General features: G+C 46.4%; 9 protein-coding genes across 9 annotated transcripts; 4 read left to right on the top strand and 5 right to left on the bottom strand.

Moving 5' to 3' along the window:
• Positions 1 to 628: 628 nt before the first annotated feature.
• On the top strand, positions 629 to 1,510 carry FOIG_03709 (uncharacterized protein; the record flags this gene model as incomplete). Its single annotated transcript, XM_031201710.1, has 1 exon — positions 629 to 1,510. The coding sequence occupies one exon, from the start codon at positions 629 to 631 to the stop codon at positions 1,508 to 1,510; it is 882 nt and encodes a 293-aa protein (XP_031069234.1).
• Positions 1,511 to 1,678: 168 nt separating this feature from the next.
• FOIG_03708 (uncharacterized protein) lies at positions 1,679 to 3,609 on the bottom strand. The gene is made up of 2 exons (XM_031201709.1): positions 3,339 to 3,609; positions 1,679 to 3,289 (listed from the first exon to the last, which is right to left on the bottom strand). The coding sequence occupies exons 1-2, from the start codon at positions 3,557 to 3,559 to the stop codon at positions 1,861 to 1,863; spliced, it is 1,650 nt and encodes a 549-aa protein (XP_031069233.1). The 5' UTR covers positions 3,560 to 3,609; the 3' UTR covers positions 1,679 to 1,860.
• A 487-nt stretch (positions 3,610 to 4,096) lies between these two features.
• On the bottom strand, positions 4,097 to 6,254 carry FOIG_03706 (uncharacterized protein). Its single transcript, XM_031201707.1, has 4 exons — positions 6,223 to 6,254; positions 5,875 to 6,176; positions 5,624 to 5,829; positions 4,097 to 5,573 (listed from the first exon to the last, which is right to left on the bottom strand). The coding sequence occupies exons 2-4, from the start codon at positions 6,062 to 6,064 to the stop codon at positions 5,049 to 5,051; spliced, it is 921 nt and encodes a 306-aa protein (XP_031069231.1). The 5' UTR covers positions 6,065 to 6,176; positions 6,223 to 6,254; the 3' UTR covers positions 4,097 to 5,048.
• Positions 4,118 to 4,862, top strand: FOIG_03707 (uncharacterized protein). Its single transcript, XM_031201708.1, has one exon. It carries the CDS (start codon positions 4,234 to 4,236, stop codon positions 4,705 to 4,707), a length of 474 nt encoding a protein of 157 aa, XP_031069232.1. The 5' UTR covers positions 4,118 to 4,233; the 3' UTR covers positions 4,708 to 4,862.
• A 144-nt stretch (positions 6,255 to 6,398) lies between the features above and the next one.
• On the bottom strand, positions 6,399 to 7,392 carry FOIG_03705 (uncharacterized protein). Its single transcript, XM_031201706.1, has one exon. It carries the CDS (start codon positions 7,326 to 7,328, stop codon positions 6,432 to 6,434), a length of 897 nt encoding a protein of 298 aa, XP_031069230.1. The 5' UTR covers positions 7,329 to 7,392; the 3' UTR covers positions 6,399 to 6,431.
• Positions 7,393 to 7,426: 34 nt separating this feature from the next.
• On the bottom strand, positions 7,427 to 8,317 carry FOIG_03704 (uncharacterized protein). The gene is made up of 2 exons (XM_031201705.1): positions 8,127 to 8,317; positions 7,427 to 8,076 (listed from the first exon to the last, which is right to left on the bottom strand). Exons 1-2 carry the CDS (start codon positions 8,235 to 8,237, stop codon positions 7,597 to 7,599), a joined length of 591 nt encoding a protein of 196 aa, XP_031069229.1. The 5' UTR covers positions 8,238 to 8,317; the 3' UTR covers positions 7,427 to 7,596.
• A 1,590-nt stretch (positions 8,318 to 9,907) lies between these two features.
• FOIG_03703 (uncharacterized protein) lies at positions 9,908 to 10,270 on the top strand (the record flags this gene model as incomplete). Its single annotated transcript, XM_031201704.1, has 1 exon — positions 9,908 to 10,270. One exon carries the CDS (start codon positions 9,908 to 9,910, stop codon positions 10,268 to 10,270), a length of 363 nt encoding a protein of 120 aa, XP_031069228.1.
• Positions 10,271 to 11,569: 1,299 nt separating this feature from the next.
• FOIG_03702 (uncharacterized protein) lies at positions 11,570 to 13,289 on the top strand. Its single transcript, XM_031201703.1, has one exon. The coding sequence runs from the start codon at positions 11,968 to 11,970 to the stop codon at positions 13,192 to 13,194; it is 1,227 nt and encodes a 408-aa protein (XP_031069227.1). The 5' UTR covers positions 11,570 to 11,967; the 3' UTR covers positions 13,195 to 13,289.
• FOIG_03701 (uncharacterized protein) lies at positions 12,865 to 15,441 on the bottom strand. The gene is made up of 12 exons (XM_031201702.1): positions 15,210 to 15,441; positions 15,079 to 15,147; positions 14,927 to 15,029; positions 14,811 to 14,878; positions 14,690 to 14,761; positions 14,496 to 14,639; positions 14,392 to 14,443; positions 14,144 to 14,344; positions 13,907 to 14,094; positions 13,794 to 13,857; positions 13,659 to 13,746; positions 12,865 to 13,606 (listed from the first exon to the last, which is right to left on the bottom strand). The coding sequence occupies exons 1-12, from the start codon at positions 15,320 to 15,322 to the stop codon at positions 13,335 to 13,337; spliced, it is 1,434 nt and encodes a 477-aa protein (XP_031069226.1). The 5' UTR covers positions 15,323 to 15,441; the 3' UTR covers positions 12,865 to 13,334.
• Between the last annotated feature and the right edge of the window lie 222 nt (positions 15,442 to 15,663).

The following is a 15,663-nucleotide window of genomic DNA, read 5'->3' as shown; positions in this document are numbered from 1 at the left end:
AGTACGTGTGTTGAGTGAGACTGTAGGAAGCTCGTAAAGATGAGAGACCATTATGATGTATCTAAAGGATGCAAGGGTTGTTTCCACCTCTTCGAGTCCAAGAAGAAGGAATGCATTGACCTAGCATCATGGTAGTATAAAAAGGGGTTGACCTAATAGGAGAACAAGTATCCCCCCCTCCAGCCATGCGTCGATGGAGAGTACTAAGAGTTCTGTAAGGACATGATCATTCAAGAGTTTTCTTCACGGTGTGCTCTCAGAGAATCGTAAACTTACTTTCGTAGAATCGTATGGTTCCAGACTGAAGTTTTCATGTGTATAGGGCAAACGAGGCACGAGTGTATACCCTCATAGAAAGTATAATGAGATGCTGTCTATAAAAGCCGCGTCCCCTTCGTCTTTTCTTTCCAGTCAACTTCTCCGCTTCAGATTCTCATCATACTTCTTACAGTATTCGTCAAGTTTTACTCACGTTTTCATCAAATCACGACAAGACACTCACACAAACTTCACTTTATACGGTATTATCATATACCAGCCTATCACTACTCTTCTTTTAAGACCAAGTATTCTCTCAAACATCCCATTTTATTCCATCTACGACTTCCATCCTCGATCAGTCGAGATCATGCAGACCCAGAGCCACCTCAACAACACCCGCAAGGGAGAGTATGGGTTTTTGAAACTCCGAGGTCGCGAGAATGAAGTATCATGGGACGATTTTATTACGCTGTACCACCGCGTGAACAAGCTTCCAGCTTCTGGGTCATCCAGTTGTGAAACCTCTGAGAGCGATGATGCCTCCAGTGTCTCGTCAACTTCAGATACGTCCGGGTCAGGCACACAAATCGCAAACTTTCTGCCAGTCAAAGCTCCTGGATTTCACGTCTATGTTCCCATTCGAACACAGACACTCATTCTCACACGAATCCAGGCTATCTTGGAACATGCCTGCTTTAGCTTCGCCCAAGAGGCTATGCCAGACATCCTTGAAAAGACACAGTGGTCATGCCCAGAAGCAGGAGAACGAAGTGCTTGGGCATTCTACTTTAAGAAGCGCTGGGAAATACTCCAGCAGCTCAGTCGTTGTCAAGGAAGTGGCCTCATCCTCACCTCTTTTCTCTACTCAGCCAAACAAATTCGACATATTGCTGTTCGCCGACAGCCCATCACAACGGACCACCTGTCCATGTTGAGTCATGCCATCAACTTCTGCATTTGCCTTGACGTCCCAAAGGCCTTGGACATGATCCGCAAGATTCGAGATTCTGCGGAAACTCAAATCCAAAAGCTTGCGGACTGCAAAAAGAACATCGAACAAGGACTTAGCACGGTTAGCCACGAGACCTCCATGACACGCATGGAACTCTGGGCGCATGAGCAGCAAGAAATGCAAGAAGCCTGCAAGAAGTTTGAGAAAAGGAGAACGGCCATCTTCAAGAAGGTCGAAAACTTGCTCCTTTCTAGGGAGGTAGCGTGCTTTACCTTAGAAGACGATGACGAAGAGTAATGAAGTATGGTGTTTAGAAGCGGGAATTTGGTTCTAGAAGGAGTTTTTCACGATATTACGACAGTATGGATTACGATAATGATTAATGAATAATGAAAGCCGAGTTATTTGAACTCTTGGTCATACTACTACACATTTATTACGTTTTGTGTCACTGTATAATTAAACTTGTGACCGAAAATGTGCCATACTTTTCATATATAATATAATTTCTAACTGAAAACTTTCATCTCATATCTGAACATATAGAGTTTGCTAGGAGTGAGTATCATTCGTCTCGTTTAGGCAACATATCTTCCATGTGATTCATCCGAGTACCAAATCGAATATTCTCGGCTTCACGCATGTTTTTATGACTTGAGAGGGCTTCTGCGGCTTATAACCACACGTATGTCACTGACCGGTCTCTTAACTCCAGTTCCTGGGATCATAGCAGGCAACTTCCACTCTCCCTCCGCAGGACTTATATCCCAAAGACTAACAACAGCTGACCCAAGAGAAATTATCTCTTTCTCTGCAAATGTTCGGCCTTTGCACATAGCAGCTCCAAGGCCCCAGGGCTTCAACTTTCCGTATCGTGCCATGGCTTTTCCTGTTTCAGGGTCTGTATCAAGGAAACGATCAGGGATGAAAGTTTCAGGGTCCTCATATATCGAAGGGTTCTTGTTCTTCAGCGCGAGGGGAACGCTGATGTATGTTCCTTCTTGAAGATCATGTTTGATATTTCCGTCGTTGAGACTGACGGGCTGAGTGACATAGCGAATAGATGTTGGCTCGTTGACCAAGCGATATGTTTCAAAGATGCAAGCTTTGAAGAGCTGACACTTCCGGAACAAACTCGGAAAGTCCATTGATTTGATCTCGGGTTTGCCACCATCTGATAAGGTGACATAGGGGGAGATCTCGTCTCTGATTCGTTTAAGCAAGCCTGGAGTCGAATAAACGTAGAGCAAGAACCAGAACAACACAGGCTGAGCGTTGGCGTTAAGACCCCAAAAAGTACCAAGATCCGCTGCAGCACGTTCAGGAAACGTCCATCCGTCTCTGTTGTAGATCTTGTTTCGTTCTCGTAGCATCATACTAACATCTGACATGTCGGCACCAAGATCAACTGGCTCTCCTTTCTCATATTGGTCGACTCGTCTGTATACTGCCTCCAGACTATCGATGATTCTGGCTCTGGCCTTGAGGCCATCTTGCATCATTCTGAATGGAGCCCACTTAGGAACGCCAACCATGAGTAGTGGAAATAGGTCATTATCGAAGGTCCAGAAGTCATCTAGCAGCCGAGGATTCCGATCCAGTATGTCTTGGCCGTAGATAAGAGGAACAGACATACATGCTCCAAAATCTCGAGTCAAACTTTGCAGGTTTGCTTCGACTTTCCCCGGACTATCAAGTGCCTCTGGCTGAAGGACCTTGATTCCTGCAGAAAGCTCCCATCGTGCCATATCCTTAGGATTAGAGGAGAACGTGACAAGTGAAGCACCTCGTTCCGCTACACGAGACTTTTCAACATTGGCTGTCGAAGCGGCATCATTCAGAAAAGTTCGCTCAAGAGGAGGAACAAGATCCTTCAGTGATGTGTCGAATTTGGCTCTTAGCTCTGGAGTATCAGTGCTGCCAAAGACAAGGGTACAGAGTGAGTACTGTGCCGGATCAGAGTTGAAAGTGTGATGAGATTGGGCTAAGAGACGTTCTACGCCGGGCAAGTCGACAAAAATCTGATGTCCTGAAGTAAGACCGAACAGAGAGCCTCCATAGCGGCTTAAAGCTGAACTACATCACAATCAGCTAAGTTCTTAGTGTTGTAGAGAATGCGATTTACAAGATTCGTCGACCTATGCCGTCTCCACTAAGGATATAACTCGCAATCGCAAGTTCAATGGGAGCATATCTCGGCAGATTCTTCTTACACCCCTTCCTCTCAGCCCCAGAAAATGCTTTACTAAATGCAAAAATCACCAGGACAGCGCATAAGAACTTGTAGGCCACCGGCAAAGAGCCAAACGTCGCCGAGGCGGTCTGGTAAAGCGAAGACAGCTGCATTGTCTCAACAACAAACTTGTACAAATTTACTGAGGGGAAGCTCTCTGTTTAAGAATGTTCAGGAGGCTGACACCATGTTCGCTTGACTGAAATTAGGGGAAATAGAGTTTACGTGATTGGTTGCATCAAGTGGAATTATCCCGACTAAGTCGACATCTTAGCGTCGCTGTATCAGCACTAGACGGGATCAGCATCCTTAAACTCGATCTCGGGTTTGGAGCTGTCTGATAGGTCAGTATGAAGACGTCGAGGTCTTCAATTTTTTGTAATTGGTTTAAGGCGATATATCCTATCCGCTAGGCTCTGGTCTCAGCTTCATGCCTGTGTACATATATTCGTTCATCAATCATGTTGCTCTTCAAATTCATGATAAACCGAATACGAGGAATTTGAGTTCTCATCATAATGATATGGTTACATTGACACCTCATTGTCAGCCAAAGTCAAACTTTCCGACGAAGCCGGCTATCATATGATAGATGGCATTATCACGGATATAGATGGAGAAGTTCTGAGACATCGTCTCCAAGTCTATGATGGATATTGCAGCAAGCCACATGCACCTAACGAGGCCGGCCTTACATATCACACTAGCCAAAGAGCCTTGATATCTCCTCACTTCAACTTCAGAGTTAAGACTCACCTGTTAAAATAACTCATAATAAACAATCAAAATGGACTCTACAGTACGAACCTTTCAAGTCTTTGGCCTTACCTCGAGCCTTGTCCTCGCGGGAATAAACCTTGGCTCCTCACACCTCACAGTCCCTCTTCTCTACAACCAGCCTACCTCCATCAATACACCCTTCTTCAAGGACTTCTACACCCGCGGGGCGGTGACTCTTGTCCCGCTCGCTCTATTCTCAGGTGCATCTTCTGGAATAGTTGCTTATCTTGTCCCCGCTCAACGTACACTCTGGGCAGTTGCTGCTGTCGCTACAGTGTCTCAGTTGCCCTGGACGGTGCTTGGGATGATGGCCACAAACAATCGACTCAACAATATTGCTACTAGTAGCGTTGAGCAGGAGAAAGTCGGCCGTGATGAGGTCGTGGCTTTGTTGGAGAAGTGGAGATGGATGAATATCGTTCGGGGGCTTCTGGCCTTCACTGGAGGCTTGTCTGCGATTTTGGCTCTTCAGAATGAGTAACAGCTCGAAGGGGAGGGATAGTGTGATAGCTTGATAGCTTGATAGTCTTATGCGAGTGATATTGTCAAGAGTCGATGCCCTTTCTCATGAGTCAGGGGTACATCGTAGTTAGTGGTATATCTGAAGAAATTCAATGCTCCTCTCCATGCTCAACGTCCTTCCAGTCAGTAGCCTCCCCGTCATTATCCATCTATGTAGTGGTCCCGGCCATCCCAATGCAATTCCACCTTCCAGCGCTTTTTACAGCGACAATGCGTCTAAAAACGCCCCAAGGACTGACCAGTAACATCAGCAAAGAAAATCAACCCAATTAGATAAAATACAGGAATGCAGTCGTGTACTCATGGAGCAAAGTTGAAAGCCTCTGCCGAGTCGAGAGACAAAAACGCCTCCATATTCATAGTTCCAAAATCAATATCCCATCCAACATCAGCAGCTGTGAAATCTGCCATATCTTCTGATGCAGCGCCAGCAGGAGAGCTCGAACTCCCATTCATCTGACCAGTGACATCAAATCCGAATGGCATGGAAGGGAAGGTGAACGCAGGCTCGCTCCTCATACCACCTGCAACAGAGACAGGTGCTGGTGATCCAGGGAGGGTGGACTGCGGGGGCTGCTTCTGCTGGTTCGTGTCTACTGGATCTTTCAGTTCAAACCCGGCAGATCGGACCATCTGCTCTATTGAGGCGATTGTTATTGGAAGCTGGCCGGCGTTTACTCCTGCTGATCCCATCATGGAGCGAAGGCATCTTAGACCAGAGTGAATCCAGGGCAGATTGCGGTGAGCTGTCTTCTTTTCTTGAAGCATATCGAAAGCCAAAGCGTAGCATGCTCCCTCCATAAAGAAGCCATGATACTTGATATCCTGATTTCTGTTAGCCGGTTCTGACTCCGAGTCAAGGGAGGTAAGCGTACACGACAGAGAATATTAGTGGCACATGAGCCCGTTAAGAACCCAACGGAATTCCTCGCTGCTTCCAAGCAATACTCGCAAGCGCTATCGAGCCAAGGCGGAGGCATCTGTAGATTCTCTGCTGAAGTAGCAGCAGCACGGTCGTGATTTAGTTTTGCTCGTAAGATGAGAAAGGGGCGGAATGTTAATAGGAGTGTATGATGGTACACTATCTCGATTAGTGTGGTTCATGAGATGAATTGTGTTGGCTTACTTGTTGAAACCATAGCTTGGCACACGCCGAGCTCTCCTGTGCTGGGGTCTCCAACAAGACCAAACTTCATGTCCTTGAGTTGTTGCTCTGCAAACTGATGTAGTTCGCGGCGGATCTCGATGGCTGCATTCCAGACTGGCAACAGGGAGTCATGCCGTGGACTATATATTTTTTTTACACACTTGTCCATGATACGTGATAGAGTGACCAAAGACTTTAGTAGTTTTTGGCCTTTCGGTAGTGGTATGATCGAACCAGGGTCAGGAAGCGAGCTAGGTCGGCCAAGGACAAAGCATTGCCATCTGTACCATGTCAGTAGTGGTCAAAGTGGATAATTAATAAACATACGTTTCCCAGAAGAACAAACTCCAGAATGTTATTCTTCGCTGATTTGTATCATCTTCAGTGTATCCTGGGCGTGAGCATCCATCCTTATGTAGACCAGCTGCTACTGCTTTTCTGCATGCAGTTCCGACATGCAAGAAACCTGAGTTTGGCCTTGCTCTTTCAGATTGGAAGTGAGCGTGAGAGTGTGTAAGCTTATATGAGAGCAAAGTTCAGGAGGTATGACTTATCATTAAGAGGTGTATCTGAACCATCTGCATGTTCACAACCTCATCCAATTTGGCAACTCCTTGTTTGGTTTTCTGAAAAAGAAAGTCTGCAATGGCTTCTTCGCCTGTCATTGAAGCTCCCAGTCCTACAGCCAGCATGATGATGATAGTCTCGGGTGCATCATAATCAAAGATACCTGGCGGTTGATATAGGGCACTTAAGCGACGGCGGTAATGGTCTTTACTCATGATGGGAAGACCGTGCCAATAAGTCAGAAGATATCTCTCGAGTAGCCGATGAGCAGTATCTGGGTCAATCAACATAGCTGAACAGTCGTCTGGTACTGATGATGGCCGTTGGTTGTCGGCCAAATCTCCGAAGAATAGTCTCCGATGACTGAATAGGTCTAGACCCGGACCAACTTCTTCGACAATTCCAGAGCGTGATGGAGGATCATTTGGGCATGTTCCTGCTATTTGGTGATAGATCGAGTTGAGTAGGGCGAAATTCGATGAGGGGCCATAGTAAAGCTGGAGGAAACAAGACGGTGATGCGCGATGTGTCGCAGCAACACTATTATGTGTCAAACTGCGTTCACTGTCCATTACTGATCCTGTAGGTCCGACAGATGCCGCGTCGTCGGCATTTGGCGTAGGCGGCACAGTTCCTTCATCGGAGGGTTCCAGAGACGTGCTCTCCATGGCATCGTGAGACATTATAGTCTCATAAGCTGCAGTTCGCGGTTTGACCTTGCGCGTCCGATTACGGGCCTTTTCGCGATAGACGCAACTGAGATTTCTCATGCTGCAGTTTTGACAGGGGGTCTCCCCGTTGCACTTGATCTTCTTGGCGCGACATTCTTGACAAGCCTTTGAGATCCTCCATTTCGTCGTGTTCATGGTCGCCGTAGAGCTGTGTCTACTCTAGATATTGATAAAGGTATGATAGACTATTGAATTCAATGCTCGGCATGCATGGAGTGATTAACTTAGTTTGTCTCGGCACGCTAGTGTGGATTTCGGTTTCATTAGCTGCATAAACTTTATTTGTTTTGGTGCATATATAGCGGGAACGGGCACTCCGTAGTAGGAAATCCGGTCGGCCGCTGCGTCAGGGATACCTTGAGCATCCTTGACAGATTCGTGCCTGACTACCCTATGAAATTATCTAACAGCTCCAATTGCTCTTGATAACATCGGCAATAGCTCCATGGTCCTCGTCTTGCTTGAGCCCGCTCACCACGACAACAGCAACGATCCCTTCAACTCCCTGGACGCGAATCGGGATAGCTCCACCATGGATTGCGTAGTCACCCTTGTTTGAATCTGCAATGGCATATTTGGCAGCGAAAGCAACCTCATCCCCCTTGAACTTGTTGTGCATGAACCACGTGCTATTGCCGAATCGGAGAACTGTGTTCCTCTTACGGCGAACCCATTGCTCGTTGTCGGGAGCTGTGCCAGGTCCGGTAACGGTTTGGAAGACAACCTGGGAGGTGTTTGCAAGGGCAATTGAGATCACCGTCGGCTTGCCTTCGACAGCGTATGGGTAAAGACGGGCGTAGAGAAGGTTACCCAGCACAAAAGCATCCTCTGTGGTGAATGATGTGAAAGTGAATGAATCGCAATCAGCCTTGAGTTCCTCGAGCTGTAATTCTATCAGTATAATGGTGTTCATTTTGTATCAGACTCACTTACGTCAGAAGGCGGCTTGGGAATCACCTCTGTCGTTGGGCTCTGGATGGCGCCCTGGACCTTCTCCAGCGCAGCGCCAGTTGTCGTCTCTCGGGTCAAGGCTTTAGGTGCCATTGCAATATTTGATGATATGACGGTTGATAGAGTTTATGGTTATTGATTTGTGAATGGTAAAGAAATTTGCTCGGTCGGCGATTGGATAGTGGAAGATATATGTCACCACGTAGGTGGCTCGGTTGGACCTTCATCTCGTGTGGAGACCACGATTTAGAAGCACCCAGAACATCATTTTCTTTTTCACAACAACATCTTGTATCAATTCCATAAGGGCATTATCTTTTTCATGTTTATTCTCATAGGGAATTTCTAGACTAGCTATACATTGTAAATACTTGACTGGGATTCCGTGACTCAAGCTGAAAGCCTGCAGAATCTAAAGTGGTCAAGTAATGATATCCACTTGAAGTGACGTCAGAAATTGGATTGAGTTGGCGACGTCTTTCAGAAGACGACACGCCGTAAAACTTAAGCTTATTACTGCTTCGATAAAGTTATGGTTGAAAACGGCCTGTATTTCTAGTTCAATAGATATACTATATCGTAAATCTATACTGACAAGGAGTCTCCGGAAATAATTCCAACAACATGGAATTTCTAAAATTAGCTAGCCAACCAGGCTTCGACATGGGACCTGAGTCAAGCACACTGCATATGGAGCAGAGCCCTCGGATTTTCATGCTACAAAAGATACCCTAGCCCTGGGAGCAAAAAGACTTCAGATTTTAAATATAGTGCTAAGATGAACTTATTAAAAGGTCCCCTAAGCTTAGCTAACTCATCTAAATAATTTTATCGTTTAGGATGAACGGACTAAGTTTTCCTGCCCCCTTAGCCGTTAAAGCTCCGTCTTATGCTCAGAGTCTCTATAATTAACACATGGAACACAATCGGTACAGCGATACCATGTTCCCGAGAATGTAACATTCAAGTTTGGCATCCTCTTACTATATCTCCCCAACGATAAGAAATTCTGTCAAGGCTCAATCTATTCCGAAGTACCACCGGACATACTTCGCACAAATTGCTTTCAGATAGTCACTAAATTTACTATTGTATTTGTGTCTCCATCTAGCAGAAAAGGCCTATATAGGTTCTAGATATGGCCCTGAGAGAACTGCAGCATGGGAGATGGTTGCCATTCAGCTTTAGACACAACTTACACATAAAACGAGAACTTAAGGGACATCCATCGCATCAGAAAAGGTTATCGTCCCAAGGCCATCAGTGTACCCTCTCTGAAGGTGTACAGACTCTCAAACCAATGAATATCAAATTCACAAAGCATGAGCTACACGTTGGCTGGCATTTAGGGTGACACCTCGCTTGCTCAACCTTCCTTAGATCTCTCTTTGGCCTTTGCTGCTCAATGAGCCACGTAAGAAAGACCCGGCCATCCTTACGAGCATTCTCTGCTACAGAGAAGAAAGAGCCGATATCAACCAATCTGTTCTTACTATAGGAGAAACCACACGTTCTAGAAAGCTGATACAAGTAGCAAAGCACTCGGTTTGAAATTCTGAGTAATAGTAGAAAATATAATCTTCCCTTGTGCCTTCCCTTTTCATGCTTCTCTGCTCTTCCCCATCATAATATCCTCTCCCATATTCATCCACCATTAACAAGCTCTTCCTTTTCTTCTTTTTGGACAGGAAATTTCATGTTATCATCATTTGTGTTCAACTAAACACAATATCTCCACATCTCCAGGCAAAATATCCATAAACATGAGCCAATCTTCTAATGGCCACCCCAGTGAGGGGTCTGCTTCAAGCCCGGCCATGTGTATGTCCTCAAGCCCTTCTGTGGTCTCAAGCTCTCCTACGCCCGCCAACAGTGAATCAGTTCCTAATCGCATATCCTCTATGGCGAGTGAGACTCCAAGCGCAAACTCCCAATACAAGGGCTCCGAAGAATCCCACGATGACAGGCTTCCTGCTGCTCCCTCGCAGATGGGCATGACCGATCATGGCAGTCGAACCTACCTCTCCCTAGGTGATGTAAGACATCATCCTGTCTTCATCAGCAGTCGTCCACTGACTTGCCCTGACCAACTTGGTCGACAAACGAAACTCCTCGCGACCCATTAGGATAAGCTCTCAGGCAACGTCGCGATGTTCGGCGACAGGCTTCACAATTTGCACGATGCGATTAACTTAGTGTTGGAGAGACAAAATCAGGAAGTCAACAACCCCAGATCGTTCGTCACAGACCCTGTACACTGGCCCGATGAGGCCGCATCGGCACAGCATTCTGCACACAGCCAGTCGACCCCAGACCACAATTAAGCTCAATAGTTAGTGCGCATGTTTTAGTAAAGTCCAAATTACTGTCTTGGGAGTATTAGCTGGGTCTAATTGACAATCTTATACCTTTGAAGCCCTCTTCGAGGGAACTTGATGTGATTTTGACTGTGGTCTTTCATGCCAAGTGTGACTTCGTTAGTGGCTACGTCTGGGGGATTAAGCTTTTGTATTGAAGTCTGTCTGCTTATCCTGAAAGCTAGATTGGATGCTCTGTCCTGTTCACTTATTTCTCTACACTGTTGTGTACTCTGAAAATTTGAGAAGAGGTTTTTGGTCTTCTGTCTCTAGCAATGAAGGATCAGGACGACTTCTTATACCCTAGACAGCTGCAAATAAAGTTACTAATTAAGTCATTATAGAAGCTTATTATTATGTTTAAATTGAGAGACTTATCTTTGTTGAGGCTATATGCATATTGCCTTCTAAAAGCTGAAGTCAATTGGACTTTTTCAGAGTGTTGGCTTGATATGTCTCCTTGAGACGTCATAAACTTTAACCATCAATCAATACCTTTGAAGCCTTTGACTCAAAAAATGTGTAACTACTCTACCCGAATTGTCTTCACTACTACCTCACCTCAATATTCCAGATGTTAAAGGTGCGCGAGTGAAGTACAAAGACGCATATTTAACTTAGAAAATGCCGAGCAAATATCTCCAGGGTAACCTAAAATGACAACGAAGTAAAAGTCAACTTCCCCAAGAGCATACCTACCACGTGGGGATTATCCATCAAGCGAGAAATCCTTAAAGAGCCTCGAACTCATTAGTCCTGAATAAGCGGCTCTTTATCGTGTAGCCGATCTACCGATGTTAACCTTGTTAGACCTTGGTAGCTGAGCTTGGTGAGCTTGGTTGTTAGTCCCCAGGGAGCAAGAAAACTTCTGACGTTAAATCAGGGTGCCAAAATAAACTGGTCTAGAGGCTTGCTAATATATCCTAAACTTACCTCAGTATTTTCCTCACTTAGAAAAGAGGTCCTAAGTTTTCTTGCCTCCCCTTCTTAGTGTAGCTGTTGTCTTAGGTAGTCGTGACGTAACATCCGCGGCCCATCCCGGCCCCGTCTAAACCAGCACCAACGAAAGCGCCCCTGATCATCTTCAGCTCTAGACCCGAGGATCAAACCAGGAACTGCACAAGGATCTCGATCTTGAGCATGCATTGAGTTTTGAGATATGGAACGCAATTGGCCAATTGGACTGTCTTGGCCTCATGTGGGGAACGCCAAACTCACCCCGCAATGTCCGCATATGAGCGTCATTGACGTCACGTTTCCGGAGCTTTGGTCCTGAAGCTCTAGCTTGTGGTTTGTTTGCGTCGTGATCGTATGAATACGTCATTCCTTAGACAAATTGCAAAAAGTTATTTACTTAATTTCGAAATGCCATCTTCGACCTTTTCCTCCCCTCATCCTCACATCTTTCCCCTCTTCACTACAATCTAATTCTCCATTCTCCATCTCATAACAACCATTCGGACACAATGCTACCCGCTCGCCCTCTCATTCGATCAACTGTGCCTCGTGCCGCACGTACTTCTCGTGCTTCTCGCCAAGTTCGATTCCAATCTACAGCCTCGTCTTCATCGAGCAGCGCTCATCTCGCCTCCGGCATCGCTGGTGGTTTTGTCGGCTCAGCTATCTTCTATGGCATCTACTCTTACACACCCGCTGGCCGTGCTGCTTCAGGTATCAACAAGGCTGCCAAGGAGGCCCAGCAAAAATATGAGGCTGCCGCAAAGAAGCTCCAGAAGAACACTCCCGACGCCGACCAGGCTGTGAACTACATCAAGGAGTTTGCTTACTCCTACGTTGGGTGGATCCCCGGTGGTCGCGCCTACGTTGATGCTGCCTTCAAGGACTGGGAGAAGGTTCGAGAGAACAACAAGGATGAGGCCGACAAGCTCGTCAACGATGCTTACAAGCAGTTCCAAGATCTTTCCAAGTCTGGCCTGAGCCTCGAGACCGCTTCAAAGGCCTACGATGTCCTTGCCGATCTCGCTAAGAAGGTCGCCAACCTCGCTGGTGATGCAATCAGCGACATCATCGACAACCATCCCCAAGTCAAGGAGAAGCTTGGCGGCAACGTCGATCAGCTCAAGGAGCTCGGTGACAAGTATGGACCCGAGGCTAAGAAGCAGGTCGACGAGACTTGGAAGCAGGTCAAGGACATCTTTGCCGGAGGTTTCAGTGCCGCCAGCATAAGCAAGGCCCGCAAGCTCATCGAGGAGAAGGTGGAGCAGATCAAGAAGCTCGGCGACGAGGCCTGGAAGAAGGGTCTTGAGGAGGCTAAGCCCTACCTTGACAAGAACCCCAAGGTCAAGGAGCTTATCGAGAAGAACGCCGACGCTCTCAAGGAGGGTAACACCGCCGAGCTGTTCAAGCGCGCCAAGTCTGCTGTCGACTCTGGCGACCTAGGCGACCTAGAGAAGTACGTCAAGGATGCGACTGAGAAGGTCAAGTCCAAGGGTAACGAGCTCACCGGTGGCTGGGTTGATATTGAGAAGTACATCAAGGAGATCCCCAACGGTGGCGAGGTCATGGAGAAGTTGCAGCAGTTGAGCGAGGTTGCGGACAAGCACAAGGAAGAGGGTGAGAAGCTGTTCAAAGAGACCGTCGAGGAGCTGCGACAGGTGCTGGAGAAGAAGTCTGAGAAGGCCCAAGAGATTGCTGGTGAGGCCAAGAAGGACGCTAAGAAGGAGACCAAGTAAACACAGAATTGTTCTCTAGTCCATGATTCCCTAATGATATTCTCTAATAATTGATCAAAAGTTCAGACAGTCAAGTTCCAATATTTCCACTACCAACCAACGCTGTGACCTGGCTAGCAAGTGAATATTCTTTCACCCAATTAAGGACTATACTTCAATCCCTTGCGACCTATCCGTCGGCCGTTGAGGAAGAAGTACTGCAAGTTCGCAACGACAGCCATAACAAGACCAACTGAAGCCAGAGCCATGATAGCGGTCCAGCCAGTCTTGTAAAGAGGAGCATCATGCTCTTGGAAGAGTTGACTTCCAATAATGCCAGATGTGTTGGCTGACATGATGAGGATGGCCATGGTGATGGATCTCTCTCCAGCGGAACCAGCGTTGAGAGACATCCAAGAACCATTAAGGGGATCTATGAGAATGTTAGTATCATGTGAATCTATCGAATATGTGGTTCAACTTACGCCATTGCCATCCGAAAGCATGTGTTAATGTCAACAGAGCGAATCGCGTATGTCCATCGGGTGAAAACACCATGACACGATCAGCGATCTGACGAGTCAGCAATGCATGAGTAAGTCTTGAAAAGAGTTGCTTACTGTAAATGCCCAGAACATGAAGATTCCAAATGCAACTAGAGGGCCACGCATTTGAAGTTTGTCACTGGAAGGAGTCAGCACAAGGTCTCAAATGATGAATTGGTGTTTCTTACCCCAGATAACCCCATAGCAGGTTGGTCACAACGAGGGCCCAAGATCCAATTGACACAAGGGCATTAGACTTGAGTCTTTCATAACCAAATGACTTTACAAGGCTTGGCGAGTAGGAGCTCATAGTTGTAGCGGGTGCGAGAGCACTGATAGTAAGTAGAACATGAGGAATGAGTCTCCAGTTTGTCATCTGCAGCCGTCAGCACACTGCGATATGATACACCGAATAAGATACATACCACATTGCGAAACTCTTCTTTAGTGACATTTGGCTTTGCGTGAATCTTGGAAGGATCATCCTTCAGAATTCTCTTCGTTAGGATCTCTCTCTCCCTCTCAGTGAAGACACCGAACTTGAAGAGTGAGACGGGGTTGAAGGGACTGTCGGGGAAGAACAGAATGAAGAGAATTCCAACGAGGATGGTGAAGATACCCTCAAGCTAGTATTGTTAGTTTAGATAGATAGGCTAAGGTTGTGTTGACTTACGATGAAAAGCCACTGCCAACCTCCGAGTCCACCAACACCTCGCATGTGAAGACTGCCATGATTAGCGTGGGAATCAAGAGTTAGATAGCTTAAGTCATGCTTACATCCCATATGCAATGAGACCTGATGCTCCAGAGGCAATCATGTTACCCAGGAAGTAGATGGAGAATCGCTTGCTGGTCTCATCACGTTTGTACCATCGAGTAATTGTATACAGACCTGCAGGGATAAATCCAGCTTCACAAAGACTAATCAAGTATTAGAAAATATTTCGCAAAATATCGAGAGACAGACATACCCAAGAAGAAGTCGAGTGGAAAGAAAAGCGCCCAAACCTTTCTGGAAGGCCTGAAACGTGGCAACGAGGCCCCTGTAAGACGTTAGACAATATCAGAAAGGAGACATTGGGTCTACTTTACCATGCAATGATCTGGGATCCAATCCACTTGGCGGGCCCAACACGGTAGAGGATGAAGTTGCTGGGAATCTATCATCATTAGCAACCCTTATCAACACACATGCTCTGGAAGCATACCTCAAGCAGGACAATACCCGCAGACAAAAGCTGCTGTCCAACGTTGAACTGACTTTGAGTAATCCCAACATCAGCCATGAAAAAGTCTGTGAGAGCATTTCCACTAGAGTTGTGTCAGTCGAGTATATCGTCGAGTATCGGTATAATCGTACATGTTTCCTCGATCGAGTTGAAGGGCAAAAAAGCCAAGGACTAAGAGTGGCATAATAGTGAAATCGACCCTGAACGGAGATAAAAAGTTAGTGTTGGGGAAACACTCATAGTTTCTGGATGGTTTACTTACTTGCGAATGAGTTTCGCTTCCTCTTCTTCGGTCCAGTCAACTTCGATGTGCTCCAGATCACTGGAACTACCATCTTGGCTACCAACAACTGTCTCATCAAAGTTCTTCTCCATTTTGAAGACTAAGACTAAGATAAAACTTAGACTTAGATTGCCAGTTAAAGGGTAATTGCTAGAGACGTTGAGCCAAGTTCCGCGGGCGATCGCCCTCTTTATTTCTGCGACATCCCACGCGATAACCCGATCTTTCTCATCGCCATTGAACTCCACTGTTGCCTCTTTACCAGTAAAAGACAACAATTGCCAATTCCTAACAAGTAAAGATGTCTTGAGTTCGCCGAACCTTGGAGTGTGATGTGGGATAGTGGAGTTTTATGCCATCTATAGTGCCCATCACGCAATTGACCAACGAGCTCATCCTTGCAACCTATATTTCCGAAAGGCAATTTATTGAT

This window comes from Fusarium odoratissimum, assembly GCF_000260195.1.
Source record: "Fusarium odoratissimum NRRL 54006 unplaced genomic scaffold supercont1.4, whole genome shotgun sequence".
Classification (NCBI taxonomy): Eukaryota; Fungi; Ascomycota; class Sordariomycetes; order Hypocreales; family Nectriaceae; genus Fusarium; species Fusarium odoratissimum.
The sequence above is the reverse complement of the archived record's forward strand: the minus strand, read 5'-3'. Positions and strand labels throughout refer to the sequence as shown.